Below are 23,402 nucleotides of genomic sequence, written 5' to 3' on the forward strand. Positions count from 1 at the left end.
CAGAGACACAGACACAGACACATTTTTCCAACAACAAATTAAGAAGATTGCTCTAGAAGGGGTTGCGTTGACCGCTAGCATCCAGATGGCAGTAGTAAAAGGAGCTCCAGACCCTAGGGAATCTCCACCTAATTGTAGCAGGAGACACCAAGGGAGCTGGCAGCAGCCAAGCCTCATGGAGTGTCACTATTGTCACAGACCAGGTCACATGGTCAATGAATGTCACTTTAAAGCATATCACAAACAAAAAGGCAAAATACCATGGCATTACACACAGAATACCCATCCTCAAAATAAAGCCCAAAGCTACACCGTTGCAGCTTCCAATTAGCTCCTGAGAAACCAGGAAACTGGTGCTCACTACAGCGGGGACAGGAAGGTTGGCTGAGCACATGCCAACAATCACTGCTGACAGGGAGCTGTTAAGTATAAATCATCCAGAAAACTTGGTAGGTTGAGGATATTTATTGAATTCCTGGTTATAAGGCTAGTACAACATGAACAGCTCCTCACAGCTGCTCTGAAAACGATTGCTGCTCAACTGCTCAACTGATCACCGATCACAACTGGAGGTTCCAAGTGTCATCAGAGATGTAACACAAGAGCACGCTAACTACAATATGTACATAAAAGATACATGAACACAACACATCTTCTCCCTTTAACATTGAGAAAAGAAAAAATAATTAAAATGGAATATAACACATTTCCTCCTATTAACCTTAATAAAGATAAAACAAGTACATTTTTCTGTAGAGCATACTAAACAATAAAACAAAAAAAAAACTAATCAGTGACATAGTCATTAAGATAATTAGGTAGTTTTACAATTTTACCAAACTTGTTGACAGAGATGTCTTTACCTGCAGATGAAGAATCAGGGACAGACACATCTTCACATTCAATCGCGTCTGAAGAAACAGAATTGGAAGCATTCTCATGAACAACATCAGAAACACCTTCAGTTTGAACAGAATCAGAAACATTTCCATTCTCAAATTTCTGCAGAATTTAAAGAATTATCTTCCTGAGTTGTATTTGAAGGAACTTCAAACTGTACAGAACTCTCCCTCTGCATAGATTCAGGTACACTTCAGATATGTCATCATCACAATCAAGCCAATGAAAACTTTTTGTTTCTTGAATATCATTTTGAGTTTCAACCCACTTTTAATTGAACTTTACAATTCTTCCCTTATGCCAAACTCTACCATCTGACAAGTTAACTGAATTCTTAAAAATTTCAACCACTCTAACTGGTTTTGAAAATTTACTTTGACCTTTTCTCACTCTAAAAGGTAACTTGACCCGTACTAAATCACCAATTTCTAAAACAACATCCTTAGCATTATGCTTAGTCATAGTATTTTTTATATTTCTCTTGATGTAACATGAGGTTGTTGCTAACTAGTTCTGGTGACCATTCTAATAATCTTGAATGCTTCATCCAACATTGGTTATCTTTGCTAAATGGTACATGCCCCTTCATGATGGTAAAAGGACTGTACCTCATAACAGTAGGAATAATACTGTACATCGAAACCATTTTCTTAATTCCTACAATTCAATCTAGACCTCTGAGATTGTCTAATTGAATGGAGTCTTTGATTACACAATTAAACCTTTCTACTTCACTATTCCCGCTTGGATGAAAATTGAAGTGACTTTGTGTGTTATACCATTACGTTTCAAGAATTCCTCAACACAATGACACCTGATTTGGACACCATTATCTCTTATAATAACATTTGGAAGTCCTTCCCTCTGGAATAATTCATCCATGAATTCTAAGACACTGGCAGAATCAGCTCTCTCCACTGCTTTGATTTCCGGCCACTTTGAAAAATAGTTAACAGCTTCTATAATATACATTCTGAAATCATTTTTAACAATAGGCCCAGTGATATCCATACCCAAAGTTTCCCAAGGCATATCAGAACATAAAATAGGAGATAAGGGAAGAGTAGTAACATTTTGAGACCTGTCTGCACTAAGACACGAGGAACAATCTCTTACAACTTTTTCCACTACAGTGTCTACACCCCGCCACCAATACAATTCTCTAATACATTTCTTTGTTTTTACAATGCCAAGATGTCCTTAATGACACAACTGTATAACTCTCATCCATAAATCTTTTGGTGAAATTATTTTTTCACCTCGTAATATATTGCAATCCTTTAATGACAATTTATCACGTACTTCCCAGAATTGTTTCAATTCTTCACTCAACAACTTCTTGTTAGGCCAACCTTCAACAATATATTCTTTACTTTAGTAAGAAGCTCATCTTTAATCAAAGATTCTTCCCATTCCTGAGGACTCAAAATAGAATTATTCTTATTTAAATTTATTCCAGCTACCGGGAAATTGTCTACATTTTCAGTGGAATACTCTAATGGTAAAGGTAGTCTACCCAAACAGTCAGCTACTTGGTTCTTATCTCCAGGGATATCATTTACAGAATATCTGTAATCTAACAAACGAACTGACATCCTGGCTATTCTGGGAGTAGCATTCAGTAAACCATCTGAAGAAAGAACTTTCACAAGAGGTTTATGGTCACATCTAACATCCATGTGATAACCCCATGTAAAACTCCTAAAATGTTCCAGTGACCATACAACAGATAATGTTTCTCTTTCAATTACAGAGTATCTTTCTGCAGCTGGTGATAGAGCTCTTGATGCATATGCAACAGCATTCTCTTTTCCATTTTCTTCTTTTTGTGATAACACGGCACCTAATCCTTTCTGACTTGCATCAGTAGTAATGATACACGTTAAACAAGGATCAAAACCTACTAATTCCTTTGCATCACACAGTTCATTTTTAAGTTTTAAGTCACATTGTAAAGTTTCTGACCACACAAATATGGACTTGCATTTTAATAACTGTTGCATATTAAAAGTTTTTGCTGAAAAATTCTTAACAAATTTACTATAGAACTCAATGAGTCCTAAGAAAGACCTCAGCTCATCTTTATTCACAGGCGACAGAGCATTTCTTATAGCATTCATCAGATTAGATTTAGGTTTTACGCCTTTAGTAGAAATTTCGTGACCTAAATAGTCTAAAGAATCAACCCAAAATGTACACTTAGAAAGTTCTGCAGTAAGTCCCCGTTCTTTTAGTATGTTCAAAACAGAATGAATTCTCTCATCATGCATGTCTTTAGTTTCACCCATAATAAGGATTTCATCTTGAAAAAACAGGATGCCAGGTAAGTCATGGAATAATTTGAACATGCGCTTTTGAAAAACTGCGCCCGCTGACTCCAGGCCAAACGGCATGCGCAAAAAGCGATAACACCCTTGGGGAGTCATAAATGTGGTCAAACTCTTACTATCTTCATGCAGCATGATTTGATGATATGCTGACGTTAAGTCTATGTCCGCGAATCATTTCATGCCTTTGGTGAGAGAAATTAATTCATTAATTTTGGGTAAGGGATACCTTTCAGCTACAATATTGTTATTCAGGGACCTCAATCTATGCATAGACGAACCTTGCCGTTAGCCTTACGAGCTACGACTAAAGGTGCAACCCAATTAAAAGCTTCAACTTCTTCAATAATGCCTTCATCTAATAGGCGCTTCAATTCTTTATTGAATTCATCTCTGGCAGCCCATGGAATCTGTCTAGACTTATAAACTGTGGGTCTGGCATCATCTCTGAGTACAATTTTATGAACATAGCCATTTAATTGACCTACTCTAGTAGAAAAAACCACAGGAATCTCTTTTTTTAATTTAGAATGATAGTCTTCATTATGGTCTAGAACCATAACTTGTTCATCTCCATTAGGGTTCAAAGTAATGTTTAAATGTATTTGATCAATCAATTCTAAAACTGGGGGACCATCTAAAGCAACATACAATTTGCCAATTGAAGATATGCACTTTAACTCAAAAGTAAGTTTTCTGTAGCCAACTAAACAATTTTTTCTCCTGTAAAACTCTCAGGTGAAATGTCAGAAGGAGATAAAGTAGAACCTAAAGCACAAACAAAAGAGCCTGAATCCGCCACAATAAGTATTTCAACCCTACCTATGGACATAGCACATACAGGTTTTGATTTACAGTTAATGTTTAGCGAGTTAATACTGTCAGACACTCCCAAAACACAATCAACATTTTTAGATGGGCACTCATCACAAGATGATGTAGAGGAAGAATCATTATAATCATCTTTAAGTAAAGTTACTTTTTTCTTTTGATTGATATTGCGTCGACATGCTTTTGTAAAATAACCAATAACACCCCATTGAAAACATTTTTGTTTCCTAGCTGGACAATTCTTAAAATTAGCTAAATGATTTTTGCTACCACATCTATAACATTTTAATGTTGTAGATGCAGTTTACTATTGATGTTATCCTTATTGAAGGTAGGAAAATTGACATTCTTATCTTTTGTTTTTGAAGTATTTTGCTTACAGTAGGTTTGTCAATTTCCTTAGATGACTCAGAAATCGCTTTAGCACATTTGTTAGTAATTTATGCTTTTTTGACTAAAGCAACTACATCAGACAATGACGCTTCACGATGTACCCAAAAACGTTATTGAACATGTTCATTGTTGACATACATTATGATTTGGTCTCGGATTAGTTCTTCTTCAAGTGAACCAAAACTGCAAGTCAAGCTTATTTCTTTAAGTCTGACACAAAATCTTAAACAGATTCTTGCTTCACTTGTCTTCTTCCGAAAAAGTTGGGTCAATCAATAGCTATGCAAACTGAGGTGGAATAATAACTGTCTAGATCCTCTAATGCATGAAGAAATGCAGTGGCATCATGATCAGGATGCGTTTTTTTGTTCATAGAATTGTAAACTTTCAATCCTTGAGGACCAAGTGAGTGAAGTAAACTTTTCTTTCTTCTTACTTGAGTTAGATCATCTTCACCATCTTCTAATGCATCAATATAGTTTAGAAAATATTCTCTGCACTCAAGTCATTTTATAGGAGGATCCCATTTAGTGGAGAGAAAAGACTGTGGAGGAATTAATGAAAAAGTTTGTTCTGCACACATGTTGGACGAGTAGAAGCAATGCAGGTAAGTTGAAATATATAGGTAATAACTTTGAGAATGTCTATCCTCTCAACTAGCTGAGATTATATAATAAAAGAAATGAAAATTAGTGCAGCTGTCACCGTTGTAAAGAGATCTATAAATTCAAATAAAATCAACTAATATAGTGTGCCAATCATCGTGAATGACAGGCAAGTAATCAACTCGGTGTGCCTATCGCCATGAATGCCAGGCTTAAGGATAATCTTAAAATAATAATGTAAAACAGCAAAAGCATTCAAAAGTATAACTAAAAGTGTATCTATGTATCCAGAAGTTAATCCATAATGGTGTGTCCATCACCGTAAATAGCAGGCAAAATGTAAATTAACATACTTGAAAATCGTATGAAAAGGAAATAGTAACTTTACCCACAGTACCTTCAAGTGTCCGTTGAACAATGAGAATTAATTCAATATTTCCGGAGTAAACACACAAACTTTAACACCTTGGCTGCTTGAGATATTCCTCTCCTGTGCTGGACCCTAATAGAAATGGGTGTGGTCAAGACGAGCTGAGCTCGTCATGAGCACACGAGCACTGTGCCTCATGACAAGCTGAGCTCGTCATGAGCACCGAAGGGGTTAAAAGCAAATGAAGATTGGCATCCAAAAGGGCCGCACGTACTACGTCTGTCAAGTAAGGAACGTGAAATGTCACAAGGTCAACGTGCTGTGCCTATACATCATGAGTGAAGTGTACACATTGATGGGTGCTAGAACAGTGGAATGGCAGCGCGGCGGAAGAATTCCGACTGAACAGACAAGCAGGTACGTCAGAAAAATGTCAGGCTGAGTTTAAATAAAAACAGCCTAATTCAGTCTGTAAAGTTATCCTGATATACTAAATGTTAGATGTGCTGGCCTTTCAAATAATGTAGAGAATATATTCACAACAGTCCATGGACTTACGTGCGATCAATATTCTTTTGGTCAATTTTCTCGTAATTTCCTGTGACTGAAGCTGCGTCGGAAAACTGACAGTTTTCTAAAGATGAATAAAGAAAAATATTTTCCATCCAAAAGAGTTCTCCCAGTCGTCGCCAAGTTTGTTAAGTATAAATCATCCAGAAAACTTTGTAGGTTGAGGATATTTATTGAATTCCTGGTTATAGGGCCAGCACAGCATGGACAGCTCCGCACAGCTGCTCTGAAAACGATCGCTGCTTAAATGATCACTGATGACACCTGGCGGTTCCAAGTGTCATCAGTGATGTAACACAAGAGCACGCTCACTACAATATGTAAATAAAAGATACATGAAATCCGAGCAAAGGCCAGGGCCACAGCAGCAGCAAGGATGAGTTGCTGTTTGGGGACAAAACACCTTTACACAATCAGAAAAAATTAACACACATTAACAAGATCACCCCCAACAGGATGTTCCCCCTCACACATCATGCAGATACACTTCCTTACCTACATCCATAAAAGTTGTGTAGGCGCCAAATGCTAGGTTGATCTGGAGGCCATACCAGAAATTGGCATCAAGGTGCCCATAGGGGTCGAGGCCTCCATCTGCTGTTGGTCCTCCAGGGTGGGGTTAGCTGACCATGCCCCAGAAGTAGGACAGTCTGACAAGAGAACAAGGTGGCCCACAGCTGGTAAATAAAAACAGACACCCAGGACCACTCACACAAGTTCAACTTTTTCCCTCTTCACCAAGAGAAGACAAGACATCGCTGGGTGCCCAGATGACATACTTCTCCCCTAAAGACCATCCTACAGCTGACTAATGTTTTTTAACTGATGTACCACTGTATTTTTGTACACACTCTTCTTAGCAGGGGTTCTTGTGTGCGAAGTCAATTCCCTAAATGTGCCTAGTACCATTGAATCCCACTTTAACATTCGTGCAACGGATTTGCAGAGACCTCTCGCACTTAATGTACACATAAACTGAACCCAACACTACCATCCTACACACACTAAACAGCATGCTACTACACAACACATGGTATCAACACATGACAACCATTGGCCAACAATCCACTAATAGTTAATGTTACATATGGTTACAGACACGCCACACCATGGGTGCAGACAGACTTCACTTACCCCAGGATGTAGCCCCTGAGAAAGGCAAATGTCTTTTCCATCAGTATCTCTGTAGGGTTAGACAAACATACCATTCAGTAGAGTAGAACCACATATAGTCAGGAGCTCTGGGGTACTGAGATAAATAGGTGCACATGGTTGGAGGGGATGGGGCAACCCTTAACTGTATTTAAGCTTATACGGTATTCTTTGTGTTTCAGAAGCAAAGGGACAATACCACTTGTGCCCAATGTTAACTGTGAAGCAGTGTTGCACATACCGGACCTACAATGGTGTGCCTCCGCAGTAATGGATTTTTAATGTCCTTGTGTGACCTTGCCTATGTTCAACTAGTTCCTGGAATGTGAGGCTGCTGCAGAATTTAGACTGATCACTGGCAATCAGGTAAATGTGGAAGGGTCCATACACTTCTTCACTCTGCATACGAAGGTGAACATCCGCTGGTTACAAATCACTAGATGGAAAATGCTGAAGATGATCGACAATGCTGAGCTTGAACTAAATGCTGTCATGGAAGAACTAAGAACCATCCTCCTCTTGCCGAGGCAATATTAGTATGTTTTGAACTTGATGACCACCATTGAAGGTGGGGTGTGTGGCAGCTTGCTGCACTTTTATCCCCGGTAAAATGACCTGGACAATGGGAGACTATTTTTTGCCATCCAAGCACTGCATTGTATGCAAGCTGACATGAGAAAGGAAGAAAGGTTCCCCTGAGCAGGAAATGCCAATAGATTGGTTTTACTGCCTCCTGATGTGTTACCAGACGGTGCTTGACATTACTTCCAATTGTAATGTTTGTGTTGTTTATGCGTGGTTTCCTGCAAGTGGGTGTTTACTGTTGTAAAAACGCAGCCACCAAATTAGGTAGAATACATGTAATTAAGAAAATAGTGGTAAACACAACAGAAACACACCACCACTTCAACACTGTGTCTGTCATGAAGTGTGAGGAAAATGATGTAGTTTGAAAATTCAACTAAAGGGAGGAATGTTAGTTTTGCAAAATATGATGTCATGGTATGCAATGATCTATGCACACGCAACAACAAACTTGCATTGCTGTTGCCCAGTCTGCCTGACCTGATCTCCCCATCAACCGTGAGTCAGACATAGGTGGTCAAGCAGGCCCTGCGACCCAGGCTGAAGCAACTGATTTAAAGATAACAGAAGGGGATGAAACATAGCCAGCTAACAAATTGCCAACACAGGAAGGACCCAGATCGATCTCACAGATAGGCGGCAACACCACAATGGTCCAAGGAGATTACCCCAATAAAACATGTTTGGCCAGAAAGGTGCAAATTCCCAAAACACCATAAAGTCAGATGGCCCATGAAGTTACAGACACACAGCCAATCAGAACACAACACACACACAACACTCTGGACATCTGGACATGTAACTAACTGGCCCTCATTGTGTTCACACGAGGTTGAGACCCACCTGCAGATGATTCAGATGCCTTATTTATGATCCCAACAACAAGGCCTACAATCTTTACCAAATAAGGAGTGCCGGTGTGGGTTTTTAGTGCTTTATAATGTTTTATGATATGCAGACAAGTGTGTATAAATTGACTCAAAACTCATCTTTTTCAACACAGCCTTCAGACTGTTTCTTTTGTTGTTTCCCGACTGAGGAGTTTAATCAAACTGTTCCTGTGTTACCAAACACCTCTCGTCTTTCTTTTTATTTGAGGTAACTTTTCATTCGAACAAAAGTGCTTTTGTTTAGAGCCTGAGATGGTATTAGGACACATTTCATGTGAGCACAGGGTACATTCCAGCTTTATCAGATCCCATTTCTTGCTAATGCTGTTGTAAATCACTTTTTCAAATGCCTTGTTTGTCTGCCTGCTGCTATTTCACAGCAGCTAACGTGAACTATGAATATCAGTTAATTAGTGTGCTTTATAAGTCTTGCCAATCCTAATTGTCTTTTTAGGTCTCGCCTGACCCGGCGCGTGCACTAGTCTGGCAAGACAATTAGTGAGGGCCTACCCTGGCCAGCCTGGCCAGCCTAGAACTACAGTGCATGGGCGCGGGCGCGCGGTTTGGAGCAGAGGCGCCAAATGGCAAACCTCGTCATACTCATTAAGCGCCTGAGATCACTTTTGCCCGCGATCACTTTAGCAGCGCCCCTTTGATGTTCTCGTTCAAAGAACATCAAACATCAAACATCAAACAAAATGTTGTTGTGTTAATGCTATGCTGCGCCCATTTGACTTACAATGTTCTTTTTTGTTCCACAAACACGATGTTTGCACGTGCTTAGGAGCAGAGGCGTCAAATGCCAAACCTCGTCATACTCATTAAGCACCCGAGATCACTTTCGCCCGCGATCACTTTATCAGCGCACCTTTGATGTTCTCGTTCAAAGAACATCAAACATCAAAGAACATGTTGTTGTGTTAATGCTTTGCTGCGCCCGTTTGACTTACAATGTGCTTTCTCTTTCCACAAACTCGATGCTTGTGTTCCTTTATTTTGAGATGCTTTTAGTATTACTGTCACACACACAACCATAACCTCACACACAACCACACACACAACCACACACACACAACCACAACCACACACACAAGCAAACATACATCCACACATACAACCCCACACACACACAACCACACACACACAACCACACACATACACACAACCACGGACACACAGCCACACACAACAACCACACAACCACACACACAACCAAATACACACAACCACAACCACACACACAACCACAACCACACACACAACCACACATACAGCCACACATACACACAACCACATAAACACACAAAACCACACACAACCACACAACCACACATACAACCACACACACACAACCACACACACAACCACACTCATGCACACAGCCACATACACACAACCACACACACACAGCCACACAAACAACAAAAACACACAACCCCACACACAACCCCACACACAACCACACACAACCACAACCACACACATAACCACAACAACACACACAACCACACACACAACCACACACAAACACCCAACCAGAAACAAACACACAACAAAACACACACAACCACACACACAACCAAACACACAACCACACACACAACCACAACCACACACAGCCACACACACATAAACACACACAAACACACACATAACCACACACACACACAACCACACACACAGCCACACACACAAAACCACACACAACCAGACACACACAATCACAAGCACCCACATAACCACAAACACAACAACACAGCCACAACCACACACACAACCATACACACAAAACCACAAACACACATGACCACAACCACACACAGAACCACACACAACCACACATACAACCACACACAACCACAACCAGACACAACCACTCACACACACACAGCCACACACAACCAGAAACACACAACCACACACATACACACAACCACACACACACACACAAGCACACACACAGCCACAACCAAACATACAACCACACACACAGCCACAACCAAACATACAACCACACATACAACCACACACACAGCCACACACACAACCACAACCACACACACAACCACACACACACACAACCACACACACACACACAACCACACACAAACTATACACACAACCACACACACAACCACACACACAACCACAACCATGCACAACCATACATACAACCACACACACACACACTACCACACACACAACCATTTACACAACCACACACACAACCACACACACACAACCACACCAAACCATCCAAACACACACACATAACCACACACACAACCACACACACAACCACACCCATCCACACCCACAAACACACACACACAACCACACACACACACAACCACACACACACATAAACACACCCACAACCCCATACACAGAACCACAACCAACCACACAACCAGACAAACAACCACATCTACACACATAACCACACACACAACCACATACGCCTACCCATACCTATATATACAACCACACACACACACAACCCCACACACATACACATCACACACACAACCACCCACACACACACAAAACAACACACAACCGCAACCACACACACAACCACTCACACACACACACAACCACACACAACCACAAGCACACACACAACCAGACACACAACCACACACACACAACCACACACAACCACACCACAACCACAAACACAACACACAGAACCACACACACACACAAAAACATCCTGGATGAAGATAAATGCATAACTAATGTATCCGCAGGCAATCTCTTCGGTTATGACTGTGACAAGTGGGCTCTTTCCTGTTGTTTTCTGGTGAGAGCAGAGACCATGGCTTTCCCTTTAAAATATCCTAAATATGCAAAAGCCCATAATCTGTAGCACCACTTCCACATCTGCAGTCAGACCCACACAGGCACACACAGAACCACTCAAGACCCACGCAGATCCACTCACAGACCCATACAACCACTCACACACCTACTCACAGAACCCATAGCACCATGCACATACCCACTCACAGACCCAAACAACTATTTATGCATCCACTCACAAACCCACACAGGCACTCACACACCCACTCACAGACCCACTCTTGCACTCTTAGACCCGCATACAGACCCTTTCAGACACTGGAAAACACATGCACTGACCCACACATACACTCACATACCCACTATTATCCGCATTCAATTCAATTCAATTCAATTCAAAAGTGCTTGATACCGAATCAAGCACTTTTGAATTGAATTGAATTGAATTGAATGCGGATAATAGTGGGTATGTGAGTGTATGTGTGGGTCAGTGCATGTGTTTTCCAGTGTCTGAGAGGGTCTGTATGCGGGTCTAAGAGTGCAAGAGTGGGTCTGTGAGTGGGTGTGTGAGTGCCTGTGTGGGTTTGTGAGTGGATGCATAAATAGTTGTTTGGGTCTGTGAGTGGGTATGTGCATGGTGCTATGGGTTCTGTCAGTAGGTGTGTGAGTGGTTGTATGGGTCTGTGAGTGGATCTGCGTATATATATATATATATATATATATATATATATATATATATATACATATATATATATATATATATATATATAAAAAACCATATAGCAAACAAGCATAAAACAAGCGTTACATATAGAAATATGGTACAGAAAATAGGAAATCAGCACCGCAATATCAACGCCTAGACATAATCATATTTTTCCAGGGCGGATAAACAGTCACAGAATGTAAAAAAGGGACTACAGTACCTATATATGTGCAAAATACATCCAGTAAAATACAAATTCCTTTACCTTTACCTCTATAACACATGTGCAAACTCGCAATAGTAAAGTGACATATGCTAATAGTAAAATAAAGAAACACATTCAAGTAGTTTCTTTAAAACGCATGTGAAAATCTTGCAATGATAAAATGCAAATATGGTTATGACACATGAGCAAACTCGCAATAGGTAAGTGCGATTTCATTTATAACGCATGTGCAAAAACTCATGTAATAATAATTGATTTCCTTGCAGACATGCATCTTAAAATGTATGTGGCTACATAAAAACATACATCTGCACTTCCCAGATTAAACATTATCTGCATCGCAGCCTTAGTAGATCCTACCTTGTATTTTAAAAAGATGGGTTTTAAAAAAAATTCCTACAAAAGTTATAAAATTTAGAAAACAACATAAAATGACAACAGCTCTGTTTTGATGTACCATTACAAGGGCATGGGAATGTGCCGTTCCGTCTAGTGTAAGGAAATACCACAAGGTGGTGCAAAGTGCCTAATCTTATGCGAGTTAATGCGAAGCGGTGAGAGTTTCTTGTAACATCTATTAAATAAGCCTGAAAGCCTTCGCTTACATTGTACTCCTGGTAAAAGATAAAAGTACTTTGTTTCTTGCATTCGTCAACCCTAGCATTCCTTGTGTATTTTAAAAAGGATTCTTTAAGCTCTTTTTTGGGTATAGAAGCACCATGTTCCATTTCCTGGAAAGGATCTAGGTCAAAAAGTATTTTATACCAATTTTGGATGTGTCTAAGCCATGAAATACGTGAACAATAATCAAGCTTTAGACAGTCCTTAATTACATCCTGAGTAAATTTAGTTTCAGACTTGGACCAAATCGATCTCCATAATGTCAGTGGTTGCAAGGCTGTTAGATCCTTCACATAATTCAAGCCCACTTCCCTATGCGGTATCTCATTAGAGGCTGATGCCGGGGCACACAGCAAGCGTTTCAGGAATACATTTTCTTTATTTTGGATTAGCTTGCCACTGTTAGTGTGGTGGCCCCATATGCCCGCCCCATATAATGCGGATGACAAACTCCTTGAATTATAGATAGAAACCATCTCCTTAATTCGGCGACACCCCAATTTAGCGGCGAATCTAAAAACACTATTAGTGTTCCTAATCATTTTGAGGCCTACGCTCTCCTGTTCGTCGGCCCACCTTCCATCTTCAGAGAATGTAATGCCAAGGTAACAGAACTTTTTAACAGTTTCTAGTTTTACATCATCTAGGTAAAAAGTCCTATTTCGCTTGATCTTCTTCCCACATGACATTACAAAAGTTTTTTCTTTATTGATTAACAGTTTCCTGCTGTTAATAAACATCTAAAACTTGTCAATAAGGCTTTGGAGACCAATTTGGGTACGTGATAGGAGGACCGCGGCATCCGCGTACAGCAGTATTGGGATGGGTTTACCATCAATAATGGGGGCATCCGCTGGAGTCATTCTAAGAATTGAATCGATTTGATTGATAAATAAATAAAATAAAAGTGGCACTCAAACGCAGCCTTGCCTAATGCCTCCTTTGATCTTAAAAAAAGGGGTACACTCACCGGCAGGACCGAATCGTACTTTACTGGACAGTTTTTTGTAAAGTCTTGCCAGGAAGTGTATAATCTCCTTTGGTGCACCCATTTGTATTAGAATAGGCCATAAAAGGGAATGCTCAACTAAATCAAAGGCAGAACTTAAGGCGGCAAAGCATAAAAATAAATTACCTTCTTTAACTGTGGTGTATTTGTTAATAATGAGACAAAAGGAGGTGGGGTCGCACACTACTCACACACCGGCGGAGACGCCCCTAAGGACTCTGGTTAGTGTAGTTAGGTGTTCGTGATGCATCATCTTTCGATCTTCCGCTATCTTCGCCGTCTTCGCTATCCCTGGACACGTGTTTCGGGTTATCACCCCTCATCAGCAGGGATAGGCCGTGTTCTAGGGTGTGCGACCCCACCCCCATTTGTAACTTTAAAGCTCCCTTGAGCTCTTGGCTGACGAGCCTGGGATCCCGCACCTACGCGCCTGAGTGGTACTATACCTGGCAGATATTTGGCATCCATCGGCAACCCCAGAACACGGCCTATCCCTGCTGATGAGGGGTGATACCCCGAAACACATGTCCAGGGATGGCGAAGACAGCGAAGATAGCAGAAGATCGAAAGATGATGCATCGCAAACACGTAACTACACTTACCAGAGTCCTTAGGGGCGACACCGCCGGGGTGTGAGTAGTGTGCGACCCCACCCCCATTTGTAACTTTAAAGCTCCCTTGAGCTCTTGGCTGACGAGCCTGGGATCCCGCACCTAAGCGCCTGAGTGGTACTATACATGGCAGAAATTTGGCAGCCATCGGCAACACCAGAACGCGGCCTATCCCTGCTGATGAGGGGTGATACCCCGAAACACGTGTCCAGGGATGGCGAAGACAGCGAAGATAGCAGAAGATCGAAAGATGATGCATCAGGAACACGTAACTACAATTACCAGAGTCCTTAGGGGCGACACCGCCGGTGTGTGAGTAGTGTGCGACCCCACCCCCATTTGTTAATAATGAGGTCAAGGTTTACGCACTGCTACATAGTTCCCATCCCCCTTCTGAACCCGTACTGTAGAGGCGATAAGATGGTATTTTCCTCAGCTCAAATTTCTAGTCTCTCTAAAAGGATTCTACTCAGTACTTTAATCGACAAGTCCAGGAGGGAGATGGGACGATAATTGCATGTCTCTGACCTTGAGCCTTTCTTAAAGAGGGGGACAATATTCGATTGTCCCCAGGTCAGTGGAAGGTTATCTTCAATAGCAGCATTAAAAAAACGTGTTAATATGGGTGCCCCTAAATTCATCTTGTGCTTATACAAGTCCATTGGCACACCATCGGGACCCGGGGCTTTGCCACCATTGCTCTTTACTAGACCCTCATGTACCTCAGTCAGGCTAATAGATATAGGCATAATCTGCCATTCGAATTTGTTTTCCATTGTAGTGTCTAAAATCAACCCATCTGAATTAAAAATCTTTGAAAAGTGGTCTATCCAGGCACACAATTTACATGGGAAGTTATTTCAGGAATGTTTTCATTCTTTAAAAAAGGACAATTAATTGTCTCCCAGAATAATTTGTTGTTTTTTGTGGCCGCTGCCAAATCCAAATTAGACCAGGCCTCATTTTGTATTTCTTTTTTCCGCACTGCCAAAGAAATCTTATAATTGTGACGATCAACTCTGATTAGTAATATGTCTCTTGGCTTAACATCAAGAGCCAGTTTTAGTTTAGTTAGCGCTTGAGTGCAGTTTTTGTCAAACCAGACCGCCTGGGTCGCTCTCAACTTCTGGCTCCTGACTGTCAGTAAGCCATCAATTACCGTATTTATTTTACAAAATTCAGAAAGCAGAATACCAGTGGTCACCTCGTTGCTTAGACAATAGCTTATTTCTGCCCTACATTTATCTTGAACATCTACCAACAGGCGGTCAGGATTAATATTGGCCCACTTGATTCTCAACCAAAAATTTGAGTTTTACGCCCCCAGCCAAACAATGTCAAAGTGATACTATTGTGATCGCTCTCGGTCTGCTCAACTATCCATAATTTAGAGTAAACCGAACCACAAGACACAAGAATATGATCAATGTTAGAATGGGCATCCCTTCCTTTAAACGTTGGACACTTGATATTAACCTTTTTCTTGGTGCAGTCCAATAACTCCAGATCCAATTTAGCGACTAGGTCATTCAATGCAGCTCCATAATTATTATGGGGGAAGTGATTATAAGGGGCACTACCTCTGTGGTCCTGCTCACCTAAGATGCCACAGATCCCCTTTTGTGCATATCTACAGGCCTGTATGTTAAAATCTCCAGCCCAGAGAATAACCGGCTAATCTCTTGACTGGGCTAGGGTTGTGTCTATCACCCTTCCTATATCCTGCACTATTGATCCCCTACTGGCGTCAAAGATGTTATTGTAAAAATTAATTATGACCAAGCCCCTACCTTTATGGTGCTCCAAGCGTAGTAACGGTGCATGTGGGGTCACCTCGGAACAGCTCCCAAATTTAAACTCAGTTAATCTAGTCGATGTCAAAGTTAGAAGACCACCTTTCGCCCTATCTGCCACAGAAGTTACTGCATCTACACAATAAGATGTGTAGCCCTCAACATAGATTGGCTCTCTGTGCCATGTCTCTTGGAAACAGATTATATCGTACCCTTGTCTGATGAAATCCTTCCAAAATGGAGTAGTTAATTTCCGACCAATGCCCGCTATATTCCAGGTGGTAATATTCTTCGATGGTATCATATAAAGTAGTATGGGGTCGAGATATTGCTAGACTATCTGGTGTATTAGGAGCTACTGATGGTATACTATCACATTGTACTGTAGCCACTGCTGTCTGAGTGTCATTATTTAAGACCATCTCCTTAGATTTGCTGGCTATAATGTTCCATCTATCCACTATAGAATTAGTTTCAGATCTAGGCAGTATCTCCCTGGGGTTAACTGTACAGACCTGACCACCGATACCCGATTCACGACACATTGCATCAATGACATACTTCTTATTATGATTGCCCTTAAGTCAATCAATGTCGTCAGTTGGTGCAAATGCCTGAAATCTATTAAAAGTTGGGATTGAGAAACGGTCCTGAAATAAAGGAAACAAATTATGAGCTTTGATATAGTGATTAACTCTAGGAAAATCATTTAAATATATTTTGGTCTGATTGCCTATCTGATCCCTGTAAAAAAAATCTAAAGGAAATAAAGTTGTGTTATACTCCCAGTTGGAAGGGGGGGAGCATTCGAAATGGAATCCCTAGCCCAGTCTGTTGTTCAAAAATTTATGATGATACAGTCGCCCTCGATTTTCTTTTCACTGGGGCCCAGCCAGCCTACTCTCTGAGTCATAATTATCTGGTTAGCCCCATACATAGGGAAGCCACAATTCCTAGATAGCCAGTACAAGGTTTTGTTTTTAAGCATTTCGTGGTTTTCAGTTTGGGTGGGTTTTAATTTTGGGACGTTCGCAAGAACAGCTACATAAGCACCACATTCAGGTGGTAAATTTATCACAGCTGGGGTTACATTCTGATTTTTACGCACAGGCTCTATCCTATCCAACTTGTTGGGTTCTGAGTTACCTTGCTTATTATGTTCTGTCAACACTGTCTGCACTGTGGTGGCAGCAGAACCGTTAGGGTGCAATCTTTCTTGAATGGTATCTACAGTAGTTGACCCTGCACAACTGGTTCCGTTAGTGCCCCCACAAACCGGGTTATTTGTTGATTTTTCGCTGGGCACAATTTGCCTGGTGATTACCTGTCTAGGTACAGTCGTGCTGTTCTGGCACACGTTAGCTAGTGTATCATCCTTACTTTGAATTAGTTTTAGTGCATCCAAGTGAGCTGCAGTACTATATTTCTCCATCTGATTTCTGAGTTTATGTACTTCTCTGGCCATATTGTCTATTTTGTCATGAATCGGTTTCATTAACTCCATTAGTTTACAATAAATAGCCTCAAGGTCAATAGCATTTGAGAGGTACTGGACTAGTTAGTTTGGACCTTGTTGTACCCATATTATCTTGGGGTGAATTACTAATGACTAAGTTAGTTCTCGTGCATTTCTGCCTCCCGCTTTTTAGCCTCCGTGATTTCCTTACAACGGCTGGCTCAATCGTGTTAACTGGAGTAACAGGAATGGCTGCTTGTGATAAATTAGGGGTTCCTGAATTGCGCGAGCTATCTTCTTCTATCATGACTGCACCCACCTCTTGGTCAGGACCTGGGGAAACCGTAGGACTTACTATCAAATGGGGGACAGGCACAACTTGCTCACCCATTGTCGTGCTTAACCCCAATGAGAGACGCCTTTCCGGTCAATTTCCTTAGCCAAAGCACTCACAGCCTTGACTAAATAATTGTCTATGGTATTGCAAGTCTCAGCAGGAATTGGCTGTACTCTCTTTTTCCCCATAATAAACAAATAGACGTAAAAATAGTAACTATATACTAAGACAAAGTAGTGATACACACAAATTAGAGAACAGAGCGCAAGGTGGTAGGCTTACCACAAAGTACGTTATAGCATAGAAGTACTTAATGTGTCATGGCCAGTCCTAATAAGTCCAACAAATAATATGATGATGGCTTAAAGAAAGTGGGCCCAGCCCTGCCTCAATCGGCCTCGGACGGCCGCAGACGGCCCCGCCCTTGTCCCGGGCTTCTCTCGGCGCGTCACGCGCGCGCGTCCCGCGATGCGGAAGGAGCAGCTTTCTTTTAGGCGCCTCTGGGCATCGAGTGGGTGGTGGCAGGCGTCAAGCAGGTAGCGCTGGGAATTTTGGTTTTCTGCCTCCCCTCTCGGAGGCCGCGAAAGTAGCAGCCGCAGCGGGGGAGGGCAGCGGTGTCAGCGACGTCTGCGGGACCCCAGAACTCCTGCTTCACTGGGTAGGTGACGTTTGTTATCTGGCCCCAAAAATGCCCCACACCACCAAAGGAGCAGCTTTCTTTTAGGCGCCTCCGGGTGCGGAAGTGGGTGGTGGCAGGCATCAAGCAGGAAACGCTGGGAGTTGTGGTTTTCTGCCTCCCCTCTCGGCGGCCTCGAAAGTAGCAGCGGCAGTGGAGGAGGGCAACGGTGTCAGTGACGTCTGCGGGACCCCAGAACTCCTGTTTCACTGGGCAGGTGTCATTTGTTATCTGGCCCCAAAAATGCCCCTGGAGTATCATAAACACATTCACACACCCATTCTTAAAGGTTACACACTACAATTAGCAAATGCCTTCGAAATTCACTTAAAAAACAAAGATTATAGGGATTTTATGTTTGGAGGTAGAACATTTAAAAACCATGGAAATTCATGGAGAAAAACCAAAGGTTACAGGGACGTTAGAGTCAGAAATAGAATTAGGGAATTGGGGACAGGATGTAGCCTTACAGCTAGAGCGGTCAACCTCGAAGCTGGGGAACAAGATTCGAGTCTTGGCAACGACACTCAACATCCTGTGATTCTGGGCACATCACTTAATCTCCCTGTGCCAAACAAAAATTGATGTGTTCATCTGTAACAAAACTGGTGCTCATGTAAAGCGCTCTGATATCTGATTTCTTTGGGTAATCCTTTTGCACTACATAAAACAAACAAAAACAAAAAGTTAACTGAAAAATCCTCTCTTTGCCAGTTCCAGGGACCAGCAGGGTAGTCCTTTGTCGATCCTTTCTCCGGTGCAGATATGATGTGAGGCCTGGGTGAAACTTTTATGCTCAGAACGTTCCCTTTAGTGGTGTCACAGTTATTAGCCAATGGGCTGCCAGCACTCCTCCCATCTGATGATGACTTCTCACAAAGTTTGGCATCTAGTTTTCCCAGAGTGCATGATTGCTCCCACTCCCTAAATGGTAGAGCCCCTCTCTCGATGTGTGGAGCAATTGTCCTCCACAGGTAGCTTCACCATTGAAGGTTGCCATTTGGGCTCACAACCTGGTAACACTTCCTTCCAGGGAGAGGTAACAACTCTTCTAATGGCAAACCCTTTGGGCTCCTTTCTGAGAGTAGTTCACCCCATCCATTCAGAAGGGCAGAAAGATGTCTTGTGGCCCACAACTGTGAACGCACAATAGGAAACATTGGGCAATAAAGTATCAATTTCCTTAAGTTGGCATTTATTTAATGATGGAGTTATTGGATGGGGTAAGTATGCACTTACCACTGGCAATAAGGCCACCTACCCAGTATAAGGTTCAGTAAAAGTCTCAGTAAATTAGTCCCTTGCTTAACCCTTGGTATCTGATAATGTTCAGTCACAACTAACTTAGGAGACAGGTATATAAAGCATTTAAATACACCAATACATCAACAAAGTAAGACACAGCAATCACACTAAGAATCCCATTCAAATTTGTAAAATAGGAAATATTGTTTTCTTTTCAATGACACTAAAACAACGAAAATGCAATGTAAGTAACTGGAGATTCGAATTTTTAAATATGAACCACTTTATAGTGCTTAAAAACATTTTGCGCTACTCTATAACATTTGGTCGCACTTGACCAAAGTCAAAGTTTGAGGCTGACCGCGATAGAGCCTTGCTTGAACACTAAGCTGGAGTCCCGAGTAAAAAATTGTACCTTCATACTTAGAAACTTTTCTGGAGCTTTTTCTTCCAACATTACTTGACATGCCACAGCAGGCTGGATTTGGTACGGGATCCCCGGCTTGAATTTATGTCAGACCACAGTCAAATCCTGGAAGTCTTGCTTTCTGGAGCTTTCAGTGGGACAAACCTGAAATCCTGACCAGGTCACGGTTGAAGGTAGTCGACTTAACTTGCTGCATCGGGTTAGTCACCTCATGGAGCTTTTTCACAAAAGTTCTCCAAAGCTCTCCAAATGTCAAGAGGTTCCCCAGCCAGATGACAGGCTTAGGACAGGAATTTGCAGAAGTCATGAGGAGGAGAGCTAACCGAATTGCCTAATATAAAGAGAGGGCTGGGTAAATCAAATTAAGCTCAAAGAAAGATCAGATCAGTAAGGAATGCCAGGTGTACCAAACCACAGTCGAGTTTGCATAGAATGTACTTTGAAAGTCTGCCTTTAAAATGACATCAGGCATTCAGCAGTGCACACATGCAAGTGCAGATAATCTGCTGGACCTCTAAACTTTGATGCCCTATTATATATTATGGACTTTTCGGTAGTTTGAACCCTCTAGACCAATTATATAAAAAAGAAGTATAAGGTATGTCAACATTGTGAGAAGTTGGCCTGATATATAGTGTTCACTATTCTAGTGATCACTGTGTATCATTTCAAACAACCCCTATTGATGATTGGTTGTAAGTCAACCTTATAGACCAGCTATCCTAGTAGCATGGACAAGAGCAGTCTTTAGGCTAAACTCTAGAGGGCGTGTTAAGCCAGCTGTTTTACCATCACATATACCCCTTGAACACCAAGTGAAAGGACACCACACAAGTTGTTATGAAAATAAAGGATATTTATTTATAACAAGACTACCCTGAACTCTTTATGAGTCAGGGAGCTAAGCACAATACAAAACTCTTACGAAAATACTTCAAGTTGCACAATTTACACAAATGCCCGAGGTGCACGAAAAACCATATACACTAAAAGTGGAATGCGAAATACTAGCAGGTAAGTAACAAGATCCAGAGGCTTCAGGATCGCTAGGACTACACTACTGAACCTTAAGGTTAGGAGCATGAGGCCCAGGGAGATCGGGTGCAGAGTGTGCACTCTCACGCGGGATGCGTGACGAAGTCTATGGATGCTAGCGTTTCTAAAGTTACTGTTTCCGGACGAATCCGACTAGGTAGACTAAAAACGAAAAAGGATCTGGACACTTGGATAGTGAACCTGTGCTGGAGCACCGAAATGCTCGAGTTACCTAGCCCAGGGGCTACGGCTGCATAGGGTTCAAAAGACGTCGGGAATCCTCGTTGTAGTCTATGGAGCCTGAAAGAAGAAGTTGCTGGCAGGCGACCAGTGAAGATGCTCGGGGTGATCCAAGCCTGGATCGGTGATGAAGACGACCTGAAAGCAGAGGGGACTCCATTCTCAATCACTAGCCAGTGATTGTGTGGGCACCAGGATGGCACCGGATGAGGTCACCACGATCAGGTGAGTGGGCGACGCTGGACTCTGCCGGCACCCGGACCAGGAGGCGTTGTCGGCGACCAGGCTGGAGGTACGAGCTGTCCCACCTAGGTGTCTGCTGTCGGTGATGCTGGATCCAAGATTGGAGCAACAGGCCTTGGCAAAGGCAAGCCCACACGGTGGGGACAAGATGGCGTCTGGAGTGGACCAGGAGGGTCCAGGGTACTTCTTGTCAGGCAAGAAGCAAGGGCCAGTCTAGGGGACCTAGACCAGTGGTGTAGAACGTTGGGGTACGTCGTCAGGAGGGCCACTAGCCAACGGGCAAGTGACCGGACAACGTGGCAAGCAGCAAGGAGCAGAAGGGCCCTACGCAGATCTCGTGGATGCTGGGGGGCTGGACTTCGGTGCTGGAGCTGCTTGGGGTCGGGGCTTCTCAAACCCCAGTGCACTCACTCGAGGGTCCCTCGGTGGTCGTGCTGGTTAAGCGTCGTGCAGGTCTTGAAGATAGCCATTCCCTCAGGTCTCGTCGCACCCACGAATCTCAGCTGGGCTGATGAGGCAGGTAGAGGTCAGAGATGGTGAGGAATCCGGTTCTCGTCGAGCTGGGCAGTCTTGATCCAGAGGATGGACGTGCAGCAAACCGCAAGCGCTTAGATGGTGCCTGCTGGTGCAAGGTGGCTACTCCTTAGCCAAAAGGGAGAGTCTTCAGAGAAAGTCAAGAGTTCCTTTCGTGGAAAGTAGTTCAAGATTCAAGATTATCCAAATTGGGAAGGGGGCCCGCTCCTACCTTTATTCTAAGAAAAGGGGCTGGCACGCGACTAGGTCCTGCCCATGGGTGGGACCAGGAGGGGGGTGGTTACACCCCTCTCCTTTGTCCGGTCTCTCCCCAGCTCAGGGGCTGGTGTGCCCCTGGAACTGGTTTGAGCCGGCATATGCACAGTGAGCACCGGGGTGCCACTTGCAGTCACCTTCCTCTCAGCCCTGCCTACCCAGGATACACAAAACCCTGTCTGGGATGGTGCTAGCACCGCCCCTGACAGGAAACCCTTTGTCCGAGCTCTCCTCGCTGGAAGGACTCCCAGCAGCAGGAGGTCAGACTTGTGTCTGTGGTGGCAGCATCCATTTTATGATGCTGAGGCTCGAGTTAACTTTAACCGGGGTTCACAGTTACATACATGTCGTGACCCTCTAGAAGGGTGGAATGCTAACCCCGTCACCAGAATTGGCGAGGGGTTAGTATTCCAATTCGTATGACTCCTTACTCGACATGTTTTGATAATGTTATACCAAAGTTAGCATTTGACCGCGCAGTACATAATGCACTTAAGAGTATATGGTATAGCTATTAGGACTTGGTTCCGCAAGCTGCAAACGGGCTCAGCTCATGCCAG

General features: G+C 42.6%; 1 protein-coding gene across 1 annotated transcript in view; it reads right to left on the reverse strand.

The window, feature by feature from the left end:
* The window catches only part of LOC147725115 (GTPase IMAP family member 9-like), a 130,715-nt gene that overhangs the window by 82,414 nt on the left and 24,899 nt on the right, over nt 1-23,402 (reverse strand). The window contains exon 2 of the mRNA XM_086967110.1: nt 864-911. Within this exon, the coding sequence (XP_086823236.1) occupies nt 864-911 (48 nt within the window). The remainder of the gene's footprint in view (nt 1-863; nt 912-23,402) is intronic.

This window comes from Lissotriton vulgaris, chromosome 4_1 (genome assembly GCF_964263255.1).
Source record: "Lissotriton vulgaris chromosome 4_1, aLisVul1.2, whole genome shotgun sequence".
NCBI lineage: Eukaryota > Metazoa > Chordata > Amphibia > Caudata > Salamandridae > Lissotriton > Lissotriton vulgaris.